General features: G+C 38.6%; 1 protein-coding gene across 1 annotated transcript in view; it reads left to right on the forward strand.

The window, feature by feature from the left end:
- eng (endoglin) overlaps window positions 1-13,955 on the forward strand; it is a 47,933-nt gene extending 33,978 nt beyond the window's left edge. Inside the window, exons 9-14 of the mRNA XM_071524077.1 lie at window positions 363-514; window positions 871-1,101; window positions 7,286-7,352; window positions 10,291-10,401; window positions 10,509-10,556; window positions 10,654-13,955. Of these exons, the coding sequence (XP_071380178.1) occupies window positions 363-514; window positions 871-1,101; window positions 7,286-7,352; window positions 10,291-10,401; window positions 10,509-10,556; window positions 10,654-10,775 (731 nt within the window). The 3' untranslated portion in view covers window positions 10,776-13,955. The remainder of the gene's footprint in view (window positions 1-362; window positions 515-870; window positions 1,102-7,285; window positions 7,353-10,290; window positions 10,402-10,508; window positions 10,557-10,653) is intronic.
- Window positions 13,956-15,374: the final 1,419 nt, after the last annotated feature.

Below are 15,374 nucleotides of genomic sequence, written 5' to 3' on the forward strand. Positions count from 1 at the left end.
GGATAGTGTTTCATTTTTTTCTCCTTCTCCTTCTCTTTCTTCTGCTTCTAAAAGTCATCTTCAATCATATTGGCTTAATGTAATTGGACCCCGCTGATTGCTTGCAGCTGTATTTATTATTTCAAGTTATGTTCTATGCTGCAATGGAAATTACCTCTGAGGATATTCGTTTTTTTTGTTATGTTTTTTATTCATTCGTGCATATATATGTATATATATATATATTTTTAATTTGCAGGCATATGTTTATTTTTTCATTTTAAAAACAAGTTACATATATATAATATAATGTATGCACATATATATATATATATATACTGTATATATACTGTATATTATATTAGCTTTTTTTTTTGTCTCAGTTACAGAAACAGCACAAGAACCAGTCATCTCCACTACAACAAGCGCCCCTCATCAGATGCCCCTGCAGATGGAGCTGTACTCCTCCCCAGACTACCGTTCTCCCCTGGACCCCAACACTAAGGTGCAGAGTGACAAGAGGATTTATGCAGAGGTGAGAACCCCATTCACCCTAGAGCCATCCTTTTCTGTTTCTTGTCTGTATCTCACCAGTCTCCCACCTCACCTCCTGCTCAATAAAGGTTCAAAACACATTTGCAATCTTCTACAATAGTTAAAGGCATTATGATGGATTCACAGTAAAAAGAGAATGCGTTGGTAGAGCTACAGGGCCATCAACTGACAGATCAGGTGCATCAATCCAGCAAAGTAATATGACTTTGTTGAAATAACTGTGGGCACAAATGATGGAACACACCTGCTACGTTCTTGTCAGTGCACCAGCATGATGCCCACAGATGTAAGTAATTTCCATTTCTCAAATTATGTTCTGTCCTCTGTCTCCTATAGATCTCAGGGCACACTTTAGGGGAGATTGTCCTGACCATCAAGGTGATCAGCTGCTTTGTGCGCTCCAAGGGCTCATGCCCCGTGGTGAAAGAGATGCCCTTCATCCCTGAGGCCTGCTCCACAAAAGTCTGTCCCAACAGTACCCGAGTCAGCTTCTCTTTGGATCAGCTTCAAGAGCTGGCCTCCACCACCTGGGACCTGGAATGCACTGTCAAACTTTGCTACAGTGAGGTAGGAATTCATGTATGAGTTGCCGTATAAGACATAGCCTAATTCAAATTTTACCTTGCGTATGTACACATAGTTTAGGCATTGCCATCAAGTGTCAGCCATTGAGTGAAATGAAAAGAGGCATATTTGCTGGATGTTTAATCAATCATATATGATCTTACATTATAGATATAGAGACTAGTGTAAGCTACTGTGTATCCTTTCATAGAAATAGGGTTCCAATTAAGATAGGATTATGATAATAATATGCAAATAGGCTACGTGTCAGTCCATGCCTAACCTCACTTTTTTGTTTTACTTCTGTCTGGCCAGTGGAGACAGGACTGGTGCATAATGCTTGCGAGTTAATTCTGTTTTCTTGAATTTTAACGGTTGATTGTTTTTCACCTGTGTAAATTTCAGCGCCATGACTGCAGTATGCTCAAACTACATGTTAAATTGAGGTAATCAGAGCTACAGCACATCTTCTCAAAACAATATCCCACTGCAGTAACTACTGATTAGAGAGGAGTCAGTTAAGTTTCAATGTTTTATGTAATGTATTGTTTTGAGAGGATGGGAAGCTTGAGTTAACCTAACAAATCAATCTGGGATTTAATCCAATTTCCAACTAATAACCAACAACCAACTTCCAGCTAATATAATCAGGCGAATTCAAGCCTGGTGTGTTCACAACTTTAAAACACAGACCCGAGATGTCAAGCATGGATCACCATGCATTGCAGCATAGTACATAATTTGAAATAATAAATACAGCCGCAAGCAATCAGCGGGGTCCAATTACATTAAGCCAATATGATTGAAGATGACTTTTAGAAGCAGAAGAAGGAGAAGAAGAAGAAGAAGTCTTAGAGAGTTGTGAGGTTCACGGTCATGGTGCAGCAAATATTAATCAAATAGTACGATGAATAAAATATTATAGCAAAAAAAAAGGCAACACCATCACCACAAACAAAGCCAGAGAGAAACTTTGGCAGATATAGCAGATAAGAAGTGTGCACAGATTCTGACAAGAGTAGGGAGGAACTCACAGAGAAACAAGCTGTTGGCTTAGTTGGGTACGGTGCTCACCTTGTAACTGTGGCATCCTGGGTTCAACTCCAGAGGGACATCATATGATCTTTCTCTACCATTTTATCAGCCTCTCTTCACTATGACGTTTTTAATGCACCAAAATATTTTTTATAACTGCACTTCCTTCTAAATGAAATAAAAATTACAGGTATAAAATAGGCTTCACATTCACAGCAATATTTTTACAATGTGTTGCATTTGACAGGAGGGCTTGAAGAAGGGGAAGAGGCCATTTTTAAATATCAGTCTGACTCCCATCACTCCCCTGCTCATGACTCCGTAACCTGGTGACAGCCAATGAGGACACACACACACACACACACACACACACACACACACCATCACACACAGAATGAGCAATCACACTGAGGAGGAGAGAGAGGCTGCATTCCATTACATAAAGGGTGCGTCCCGCTACCGTAGAAATTCCTTCCTCCTTTCCTCAACTACATCCTACTGTCCTTTGTGACCCAGGGGCTGATGTTTGCCCCACCATCTTGCCATCACCAGAGTATTCTTTCAGGAAGTATTTTCACATGCCACACCCCAGACCCTCCCAACTAAATTTTAAGTATTACCAACAAAGACAATATGGACAGGATTATCTTGCAAGAATATCACAGGCTAATAATGATAGGCTTGCAGATTATAGGCTAGATATTTTTGAGTATTACATTTCTTTACTTGAAAATATTCATGTAGGTGCCTGTAGGCGTAATGCTAAACTCCATAAAATGTTTGTAGACTATGGCCTACATACAGTAGTTTACGCTATGTAATCCTACTGCAGACTAGCTTAGTGACAGAATTTTGTTTAATATAATCTTTATCACAGTACAATAAAACAATAGTGATTGGCTATAGGATTTTTGTTTGTGATAGGGCTACTTCATCTACAATGGACTCAGACTTTTATGATGACAGAAGGAAACAGCTGTCCCTATTCTGTTCACTTCTCCAAGTTACCTCCTGGCAGGAGAGAAGTGGTAGTGAGGGAGGAGAGGAAACAAGCACTAGTGAAGACAAACAGGATGCACCCAACGATTTCTCCTCGCCTCATCCTCGTCTCCTCCTCGACTTCTTGGTGAAAGGTCACAGGGGAAATGAGGAGAAGATGCGAGGAGGAGAGGAAGCGAGTGAACTGTGTCCTGTGAATTGGAATGTACATATTGAAGTGACATTTGAAGCGTGGCGTTTGAGGCTCCTCCCACAGGATTCCTGTACCCTCCACGGATGACAGCTGTCAAATTATTCTAAGGCTCATATTTTATCCACATAGAAACGTTTCACAAAGTTAAGATTAATGTGGGATTCATCTAAACTATGTTAACCCCACATGAGCCTTGTCTTAAAAGAAATTTGCAACACCTAACAGAAATTAATCAAGCTACTGTTACTGTCAATCTTTTATCCTTCTTGCAACTTGGGTTAGGCAATGATCATCATATAGGCTATTTGACATCTCACTAACGAAGTTTTATTCTTTTTATTCCCCTAAATGACCATAGATCTAGCTGTAAGAACATAATGTGCAAAATGAAAGGCTGTTAATGAGGCTTCGTAAAAATGTATTATCCCGAAGGGAAATTCCATGGCAACCAACACAAACACAACTCACAAGAGATTAATACAGATGCAGCAAACCAGTCAAATGCAGCAAGAGGAGATTTTCAGTCTGGAGATTAATCAGCTGCTGCGTCTCCTCCTCTGTTCCTATAATCACATTCACAAGCCTTAAGCCTTAAGTGACCAATCTGTTACTTCTGCCTATACCGGCAAAGTTTTATATCCTAAAAATCAAACAGAGCTGTCAGCATATGAACAGTTAACATAACACTTAACAAAAGTTAGGCTAAGATTTAAAGCCTATTACTCTTTGGAGAATATATGACATTATACTTTGGGTTACTTAGAACTGTGGAGTTTCTCTTTTATTTCTTTTTCACATTTCTGATGGTATGGAGGTGGGCTTATATAGGCATGTGCCACATGTCTCATCATTTCCGCATTCAGGATACACCTGTGTATCCTCCGGCCACGGCTCATTAGAGGACAGAGGCGAGGAGATATGAAGGCTCCTTCATGCGTCATTTAACCATTTGGAACATCCTTAATGACAGCAGCTAATTTTTGGATGCCAAGTCAGCGAGGAGTCGAGGACAGGAGGATGGAGGATAAAACGCATTTTGGCCAAATGGAATGCACCCAGAGAGCTGCCTGCTGGCTGCAATTATTCCAATCAAATTTACCATGTAGTCACGTTTGTAATGAGAATGTTTTCCTTATTATTCACAATTGTGTTATTCTCACTTTCATCGGAAAATATGGAACAACTGTGCTCCGAATTTACTCAGTATGGAACGTAAAAATGTCATTAACACCCTCTGGAGTCTAAGGTAATTTTTGCAATTTTGCTATGCATTGAATTTGGCCCTTGTTTACCACGATACCACATATCGTTCTTTTCATTACAAACTCAGCTATAAGTGTGGCTTATCATTTTGTCAATTCAAGAGACTGTAATCTTCAAGAATTTCACCATTTCGTTGGTCAAGAAAATGCTGCTGATGCTCTGAAGTAGCAAAAATAATAAATTAAACACTGGATCAATTAAATAGCTATCAAATTAAATAGTGGATTGAATAAAATGCTATCATATTAAATGTTGCATCAAATAAAATAAATATAATTAAATGTTACATCAAATAAAATGCAATTAAAATTAATATTAAAGTGTTAAAACACTACCAAATTAAATTATTGCACAGTGAAATTTAATCATTTACAAATCATCATTGTATTTGATCACCATGACATTATTTATTTTACAAGCAATTGAAACAATTCAATTTACTTCATTTCCAATCGCCACTGCTTCAATAAATTCATTCATGCTTTCACTACCACGTTTATTTTGATGCTGCTTTCAACGCCTCTTCATTTGATTCAATAGCAGTTTCACCATGTGTCAATCAAATTGTCTTGTGATTGACAGCCAGTTGTGATGCATGCTGGGCAATCCCAGTCGAGATTGGTCGATGACAGCGATACGGGACAACTCTGATCCGTATGGTGGCATACTTAAAAATATGTTTCCATACAAGATAAGGTCACACTCAATCAGTATTTATATGTCTGTATTATGCCACTTGGTAAGTACAAGTGACATAATAGCTTCCACATAGTGGAAATACTGTGGTTAAAATACCCTTCAGATTGGTTATATGCCCCTTTTAGCTCACAGTTTAAATGTTAAACCTTATCATTTGTGTCTGTTTCATTCCTTTAAGTTTATTTATATGTTATATAAAACGAGCAAATGGTGAACATGCTACTTTCAGTATTAGGCCACAGCCATGGTCCTAAAAGCACTGGAATTAAAATAAATTTATATACTCTGTCTATACTCTTATCAACTGTCTAACCATTTTTTGACCACCCAATTTTGGAGTGATTCATTCAGTGAGTCATTTTACTAATACACAATTGTTCCACTGAGTTGCAGAATACTCATGTTATTCCAGTGGCCTAGGACAGTTTTGTATCCTGGATGGAAAAGCCAAAGCTGCTTTATAGACAATGAATAGGATACTGTCTTGGTGGACCCATGCATTTGTCATTTGGGCTTTATTAAGGGATTTATGTGTGGGTTCACAGCTGTTGTGTTATTAGAATATAAAACTCATTCATTGTTCCACAAAGTATAGCACAGCTTCCGGTTAGATGACATAAACTGACTAAACACGACTAAACTGTGCGAGTCCATTCCAGAGAAATGTTCATGATGTTGTTATGGAAATAAACAATGATACTGTAGATGAGACTCAGTGTGTTACAGCAGTCTGTTACACCATGTGTTACTGCATCTCCCTGGAGTGTCTATGAAAACAGCTTCTAATGAATCTAAGGACTCCTGCACACTTTCACCCTCTCTCACTCAACCAGATCAATATTTGATTCTTACATGCATATTTAGAAAAATGTTTTATTCAGGTGCATATATGAGAACTAGTGTGGTTGAATGACAGACAAGGTAAAAATTAGATAGCAGTGTGGTATAGTCCTTTTGTGAGTATGTTGGTACTGGTGTCTGCCACCTGTGCCAGACACCAGTACCAACATACTCATAGATCTGTATTTTCTGAATCTTGGCATATGTATAATTCACTATGCAGCAATTTATTTCAACAATGTTCAACAGTGTTTAAAATGGGTTTGCCTGTTAATCTCACTCTTCTCCCACAAAAAATGCACCGTGGGGGGCGGTACCGAACAGTGTGAACAAATTCAAATTATCCTGGATTGAAGAAAGGCTCCTGCCGATTCAGAAAAGGTCTTGAGTCACATTTTACCGTGTATGTACCTTTGCCGGAAATTGAGCAAATTAAATCGCCAAATCTTTTAATACAGTTTAGCATAGCGATCTCTCTAGGCGGTGGTGTAGGGAATCGATCAGCCTTCTCTATTCAGGTTATAAAGAAAATGCCAGAGGTAGGCGGATCATGGTCTCACACTGAAGTGACACCTATAACATGATGGTAGCACAAAATACACAAATTGTAATAGTTTCAGTATAGTAGGTAACTTAAGTATTTGGTTGGCAAAATGATGGCAAATGACAAAATAAAGCACTTACCAACTAGGTCGTCTGTATTTTAGAGATGTTGAATAATGAAGAAGTTGTATTTTTTTTAATCATGGCTGCATAAGATGTTGGAAATGAACTAAATATTTTTTTCTGGTATTTGATTTCATCCTCACAGCATCTTATAAATGCAAGCTCAAAGTCTGCTCTGACCAAATTATTCTAAATTCACCACATTTTACTCAATCACTAAATTACATGCTATGTTATTACATCCAACTGTATTGTTTATGTTTTTATAATTTAAGATGTTGAACAACCATGTCAACAATCCCACTTATTGTTTTCACAAAACAATTTGAATGTTAAGTAAAATTAACCACATTTAGAGTTTAGTGTTCCTAATATTATATATACCGTATATATCCTTTTCCTTTATAAACTTTTTACTTTGTAACCTTCAAGCTTTGTTGATGTGCTGCCAAGAAAATGTAATGTTTATTTTTTCTTTGACCTTCTCACTAGAAATGTGGAGATGGAGGAAGAGTGAAGAGGAATCTGGAGGTTACCCAGCTGTGTATGCCACCATCAAGTGAGTTCAGTTTAAAGCTACAATCCATGATTTGTGCTCCATTTGTGCTCATGTTTACTGGAGTGATTCAGTGATTTCAATCCTGTGCAGACCAACTTCACTTGCGATTATTACAAAGCGTGCATCCCCATTGAGTTGTTCACTTAGTCCAGCCTCACCAACCCAGTGTCCTGTTACCAATGTCCAATTAGCTTTGACATCAGACTTGGGCAGATGTTATTTTTGCCCATCAGAGGACTAGATTTATATTCATATTGTCTGGGGAAATTTTATGATGAGGTCATTTTCACATCCAACCTTCAACCATCAGTATTTTTATGAACTTCTGCCTTCACTGTACAGTGCACTTTCTCCTCTTTCAAACAAGACAAAATAATGAAATAATTTCAACTCACTTCTGTTAAGCATAAGAATGGTGGACTCATTACATGGTCTTCATACAATCTCAACAGTTCAGCTTTTGGAATGGAATGGAATGGAATCCACTTATTTTCGGTTACAAATCACATACCAGGATGCTGGCTCTTTCTTGTTTTCATTGCTATTGTTGCTTTCCATCCACAACGAATGCTGCACAGACTGTTGTCATGGCAATGAGGTCAGGATATGGAGTGAAGCCAGTAAGGGGGTGCGGGGCAGGGCCTCCTCCTTTAGGAAGGTCTGCAGTCTGACCTTGTGGCCACAATCAGGAGTAATGACCCCCAAGGGAGGGGGGTGAGGTCCTTTTTTGTTTCCAAGGGAGTCTGACTGCATCGCTGTCCAAACACAGGCACTGGGCCGAGAGCTATTGTCCGAGAATTCAACACATTGAACTCAAACAAGGAAAGGTGTCTCTTCAAAGAAAGGACATTCTCCACGCAGATGAGACAGGAACCAATCTCACATTCCTCAGTGCATGTCATCCAGGGGGGAGCCACTTCTTGGCAAAAGGACAATGAAAGAAAATGTTGATGAACCTGAGACTCATGCTATGGTTTGGCACACTTGTCTGCCAGATTTACAAAAGATTTGTTTGTTCCATAAGCTTCTCTTTTCCTCCATTTCACATGAGAGGAGAAATATATACAGTAGGTGCATCAATTCATGCTTTCCTGTCCTGTTTGTGCTCATTTTGGCTGATTTGCATCAAGTCAAATACAAGAAATTCAAGTTTGTGGAGAGACTCTGGGACCTGTTCAAATAGAGGAAGGGAACTAGTAGTAAGGGAACACGCTTCTTCCCATTAAACTCAGGCAACTGCTCATTGACATAAAAGTTCCTTGCCCACCAAGTAACTGCAAACATCATCAATCGATGCCAGCTCCCTCAGTTCTATTGCTTAAGTTAGGAAGTCCCATTCAGTTGCCATCCAGTGTCGGAGCTTACAGGTTGTTATATCAGCAAGACTGGCTGAATGCTTGCTGCTGGGAGCCTTTTGCCCCGTGATTGGACTGTGTTCCTCATTCAGCAATCCTTCCTGTTTGGTAGTTTCCCTACAGGGGGCTCCTGGGAGTCACAGCACAGGCCTGCTGTCTGTCTCCTCCTCTCCACCTGCACTGGAGCTTCTGCTTCCTGACCCTGTTTATTCAGCTTTGCTGACAAAGCTGCACATACGCAAACTACCACGTCAACTGATTATAGATGTTTTGGTTGTTTTTTTTAAATCTCAATAGAAAGCCTGCTTGATACACTGTGATTTTTCTGGTCCATTTAGGTTCAAGCCTAGTGAAAGGAATGTTGTTCACTGAGAAAATGACTAATTAACTGAGTTCCAGGTTTTGGCTCGCTGGGATGTCACTATTTTTCAGTGCTCTGGTTCCAGTTTAATTCAGCTGGTCCACTAGGCCAAGGCTCCAGCTGGACCAGGATCCTTGGTCTTGATACTCTTAAATAGCATGCCGATATTTAAATATAGTCTCTCAATAACTTCATAATTTAAATGACATGTGGAGTCATTCGTACTATATCAGCCGCTTCATATGTCGATACCATTCAGTAAAATGTATTGACACCAGCATTAATACTTATTCCATCTGCCCTCCCTGCAGAGACGCTTTAAACACCTTCAATCCAACCTAACAACAACGATCATGTAAATGCACATGGCTCACAGGGAGGTGACAAAAGGTTCTGCCAAATAAACAGAACGTAGTCCTCTGTCTGTCTTGTATCCTGTCTTTCCTGTACTTCAGGAAAATAGAGCTGTATTGTATGGAGCCCAGCATAGTACCTAGGCTAGCATGTTGCCCAGTTGCACAGAATACAGGAGGCAGCAGAGGCAGCTGAGAGAAGGCTCATGATTGGCTTCTTCCCAGATGTTCAGGATTCCTGTTGGAGGATCTCCACAGGAAGCAGAGGAAAGGAAGCTGTGAAACTGTGTGTCTGTCTTAACATTGCACTGCTTATCTGCTTGGTTTCAGACAATGTTGTGTTTGTGCATGTGTGTATGTGTACGTCTGAGGCCTGAATGTGTTTCAGAGTTTGTCTGTTTTCTTACTCGTCAGCAATACTGATATCTAACCTCCTTTGAGGGAGAGTGATTTTTCCTTTGCTGCTGGCCCCAAAGTTGTTTTATTTTCTAATCACTGTAATCACTGAAACAGCTTGTGTGGGGTAAATCAGCACACAGCTTGCCCAAGGGGCGCTGCCAATTCTGGGCTTTACTGTAAAGTCAAATTTGGATTGTTTAATTTTAAAAGAGAGACAGATAGTCATTTCATTTTCACAAATTCACTTTTGCCCTCAATTAGGCTGTGAACTACCACAGCAAAATTTATGAAATTGTTATGTTTACTGTAGCCTACAGAGGTTTGCTTGTACCTTTGTGGTAGGGAAATAAAAATTACAAATGAGTTACAAAATGAAAATGAAAGAGCATCACTCTTTAGTTAATCAGCTCTGTGGCATTATGTTTAGGTGAGGCTTGCATACATTAATTTTTCACATGTGTATATTTCAGCACCGCCATGCTTATATTTTGGCCTACCTGCTGTGTTGTGCATTGCATCTGGAGGGTTCCTGATTGGAGTACTACTTATTGGAGCTCTGTGGTTTATCAAAATTAAAACAGGTAAGCTTCTGCCTAAAGATGTAATCTTTCTATTCTAAAATAGAATATGGATTGGGATAATATTTGTCTAGATTTGAAATTTTCTCAATCTGTTTTATGGGATTCAGGATACCCAACCGGACTGGACATGAGCTCAACTGCAGCAAATCTTTCTGGTGAGAAATGCTTCTTTTTTTCTTTTCTGTTTTTTTTCTTCTTTTCTTTTCTTTTCATCTTGTTCTTATTATGTTTTTTTCTCTCCTCGTTTTCCAGGATGTCCCTGCTCGGTGACAAAGCGACAACCTGTCTCCACCAACCCTTCCCCCTCCGAGAACAGTAGTGCCAATGCTAGCATTGGCAGCACCCAAAGCACACCAACCAGCAGCATGGCATGAGAGAGATTTTTGTCACCTCCACCACCAGCAGCACCACCATCTCCATTCAAAGTCACTTATATGAGTTTTGTGCTTTGGGTTTTCTTTAGTAATGCTTAAGAAGCATTTCTCCCCTTCCTGGCTACTAAATTCTCATTTAAAAAAGCACAACCCTCATCTGTGACACACCAAGCCTGAAAAGAGTGTGATCTGGGGGCTTGGAATGGTGGGGGAGAAAGGATTTGGTGAGGAACAGCAGTAGTCTTATCAATGGCTCCTGACACTCACCTCTCCAGCCTCCCTGAACAGCCAAGCTCCCAGACAGGAAGTTAAAGAGGGCAAGAGAAAAAATACATTGGCTCCCAGCAACAGGAAAAACAAAGCATATCCCCCAAGAACTAACAGGAAATTCACTGCATTCCTTTCAATGAATTGTGCTTATGTGATGGCAGCACAATAAGAGTTAGTCAGGAGACAAACCAGTCGAAAGATTGACTTTGAAAAACATTAAAAGAGAGACAGTTTTGCATTCAACTCCATGCTTAAGAATGCAAAGGGCTCTTGGTTAGGTCAGTCCAATAAGTTTGGTATCATCAGCAGCATTGTGGGGACTAAAAGGCTTACCATTTTAGGATTTCCCAACAAATCAACAAAATGCTCACTCCAAGGGGTATTTGTCTTAATTGGAGTTACAGGAGAATGGGTAAAGGCTACCTCCTATTATTTAGAAGTCTGGAGTTGAGTTTGAACTTAACACTAGATTCCTCTGGTGAACTTATCTTATTTTCTGCTTTTTTCATTTTTTATTCTGTTTCACTTGAGTTGCGTCATATAGTTTTGCTCCAGGTCATTTTTTAACTCACAAGAAGAAGTTAAGACTCCATTTTCATGCTATCCAATAGCTATATCAAGGCCTTTTTTTTCTCAATGTTTATTGGAAGTTACAGAGAAATGTATTTTTCATTCCTCATTACTAAACAAGACCAATCAAAATGATGACCCAAATGTAGCAATGAATTAGGATTCATGAGGAAAAGCACTAATTTTATTCATGTGAGCTCAGAAATTATTATTGTAACCTAAAATAGAGGAAGAATTAGTACCACATACAGAGGAATTAGGACTACAGAAGAAACAATGGTGTAAGTACCACTTTTTATTGCATGCGCTGCAAATGCATTAGTCAACCAAATGAGGAATATCGTTAAAGAAATTCAAATCTATTTTTATTACTAGCTGTCAGAAGGCATGAGTAATGATCTGGAACTAGTCATTTGAGAGACATGATTTTTGTGTTAAAATTATGAACTACTGCTTCCTACATTTGATAGGCTGCATCAGCCACTGCAGCGCTAATGCTGGATAGAAGCAGGGTAGATGCATGATGGGGACTTCTATGATTGCTACAACTGTAGATTGACGGTTGATCCGTAAGTGTGAACCCATTATTTGTTTCACTGTACAAATGTAAATGTATTTTATATTTTTATTGCCTCTCTTTTACCTCTTAAAATATTCCCATTACAAAGCAAGCTATGTGGTATACGTAGGCGGGCAAAAAAATCCATTTGTAAGCACAGCCTTAGCTCTGAAGACAAGCACTGAAATTGTGATTAAGGTTTTCTTATATACATTTGATACACTGAATTACTTTTACTGATTCATTGTATATTCACATTCCAATTAGTTAAACACCTTCCAATCTGGATTTTTTTTTATAATTTATTAATTTTCAAATTTAATACGAAAAATATTGAATATGACAGCATTTCCAAACCAACACTACATTTGTAAAATGACCCCCATTGTCGTTTCCCCATTGTCTGTATTTGAATTATGTAGTTTATTTTCTCTCTCTCGGTCTCTCACTCATGTATGCCTGATGTTTTTAATGTGTCTGTGTAGAGAGAGAAAAAATAGAGAGGGACAAGAGCAGTTGCCACTTGAGTATTTGTGCAATATTATGAGGTAAACTTGTATGTAATGTCTATATGTAGTTTATTTTGTAAAAGTGTTTAAATTCTTACTTTTAACCATTTTCTTATCTGTTTTGTTCTTTTCTGTTTTCAAAGAAGTGGGACAATTCCTCATTAAGGCACTTATCAAATGCACATGAGCATTTGTTTTGGTATTTTTTTCTAATCAGATGGTTATTTCTATCTTTTAGATTTGAGTTTAAACTGTATGCTTTGTAAACTGATCATGTCACAGACAATACATTCATTGGTTGGTTTTACCCCTTGACTTTTGCCCTCACCCTCAAGATTCCCCTGCTGTCCAATAACACAATCTATGTCTGCTGACACCAGACATCCTGACATTGTGTTGTACTCATTGTATTATCCTCAGTTGGTGTGATGGGGGAAGTACATTATAAATGGCTGAATCTTTCAACATTTTTTTTTCCAACAGTTTTAATTGGATTGGGGATTGACTGGCGTAATAGCGTCGTTCTTTTATACGCAACACTCACCTAGTTTGCTGGAACCATGCAAACTCAGAATGGTGAATATGTGGTGGTTTGTGAGTGCTGAAAGGTTATTAATTTACATTAGTGAGTTTGGAGGAAAGGCCTGCAATATCTGACATATTCAGTTTTTTAAATATCCTATATTCTCTATCTGTGTAAATCCAGCCTCAGTGACTGCCAGGCTCTGTCTGAGCACTGACAGAAAACTGGGAAAATCAGACGGCCTGTCATTTAATTCATTTGTTAACCCTGCGAATCCCTGCCCAACCACTGACAGCTTCCTCCTCGGAGATCAACTCAAGCCAGTAATTCCACACCCAGCTCATGGAATGTGTGTGTGTGTGTGTGTGTGTGTATGTGTGTGTATGGATGTGTGTGTGTGTGTACACACCTGTGTGCATCTATGTGTAGATGTGAAACATAAAGCACCTCTATAATTATTCCAGTGGTTTCTCCATGATTTTTACTTACCTTGTTTGTTTGGGTATAATGGATCTACAAAGGATGTGAATGCTCAAGATCGATAACAATGTGCAGATTTTGTTGAAAATGGCTGTTTTGATTTTACACTGTATGGTAGATGCAGTGTTCTTGTAGTACTAAATAGGGGGGCACCTTTTACAATTTAAAATGTGCGTTTGGGTTGAGACAATATTCAAATGATGTCATATTTCTATGTTGTTTCTTTGAAGAAATATATGTTTTGTCTGAAATTACCTTAATAAAGTGAATAAGACGAACATGCTCTTTCTGGTGTTAATGAGATTGTTATTGAATATTTTTTGCAGCCTTATGTTGGAAGAAACAAACTGCAAACAATATCAGTCCTCTTCCACTCAAAACAAAAAAACATTCTTTTAGTCTATACTAACTATAACACTTATGATCAGAGCAGGAAAAATTAGAATTGATGGTTAATGTATTTAAGCTGTATGAGCCACAGGGGCTGAGAGGAGTGTATTTTTAAACACAGCCTGTCAAATATTTCGCTGATGACGGGTCTGGCCTGGTACAACTATGTTAAACAGGTGTTTTCAGCTGATGACAGGCCTTGTCTTGGCCAGTGCTACTATGTTGACTTTTCTGCCCCTGTGTGGTGATACATCTACATTACATAGGAATCATTACCTCACCTCATGCAGAAGTCATGTACATAGGCAACGCTTGAGCTTTTTAGCTGAAATTGTAGGATAGGAGATTTAAAATGCAGCCAGTGGCATAACATAGTTCCATTCAGAGCTGATAAAATATCTTAGTATCTCTCATAGTTGTGTTTTTTAGTATTTCAACATCTTAATTACACTTTCTAACGGATGATTTGGTTTGAATTGAAAGTGACATGTTCTCTTTTGTGAAATCATTTGTTAAATTAACATCATCTAATCATGCAGAAAATGATGTAGGTCTTTTATCTGATTCAGTGCTTGGCATAGCTGACTGTGCACAGTTATACTTTCTCTAAAATACCACAGCACAATACACATTAGGACAGCTTGATTCATGACTGGCATAAAACAATGAAACCACTGAATCTTTGTGCAAGAAAACATTATATTATTATGGATGTGAGCCATGTATGAGTCTAAATTTTTTAGTGGGTTTTCAAGTCTTCCTCCTTACATACAAATTCAGTCTTGTTTTCAGAGATGGGGGTGAGACACACGATGCATGTTTATGGACTGCCTTTTGATTGTTTTCTCTGTTTGCAGACACAGCTGCCTTGAGCTCCGAATATGACCATAGAGATGTTTGGCCTTGCACAGGACCCATTGTACGCACGTGTGTGTTTGTGTGTGTGTGCATGTGAGAGTGTGTCTATTTGTGTGTGTTTCTCCAGGTTTTTTAGTTCTCGATAAATCTGCGCCTTGTTACAGTAAAATTGTGCCTGCCTACAAGTGTGTGTATTATCTGTGTATCTACATAAAAAGCATGCAGGAATGAACTTAAGGGCATGAACCAGCGTTCACACCTACATGTAAGGTATGCATAAAATGAAGGTGTTTTTTGTGTGTTTGTATATGTGAGAGAAAGAAAGACACACAACCTTTTTTTTCATCATCATCAAATCAGCAGTTAGTACTGTTCAGAGCTATGTGCACTCCACTTTGAATATTTCATCTGAAAACATGCTGTGCATTCTCTGTTCTGAG

This window comes from Centroberyx affinis, unplaced genomic scaffold (genome assembly GCF_046629955.1).
Source record: "Centroberyx affinis isolate AG114_WGS23_722 - 3 ecotype Tasmania unplaced genomic scaffold, CSIRO-AGI_Caff_v1 ptg001144l_1, whole genome shotgun sequence".
Lineage (NCBI taxonomy): Eukaryota > Metazoa > Chordata > Actinopteri > Beryciformes > Berycidae > Centroberyx > Centroberyx affinis.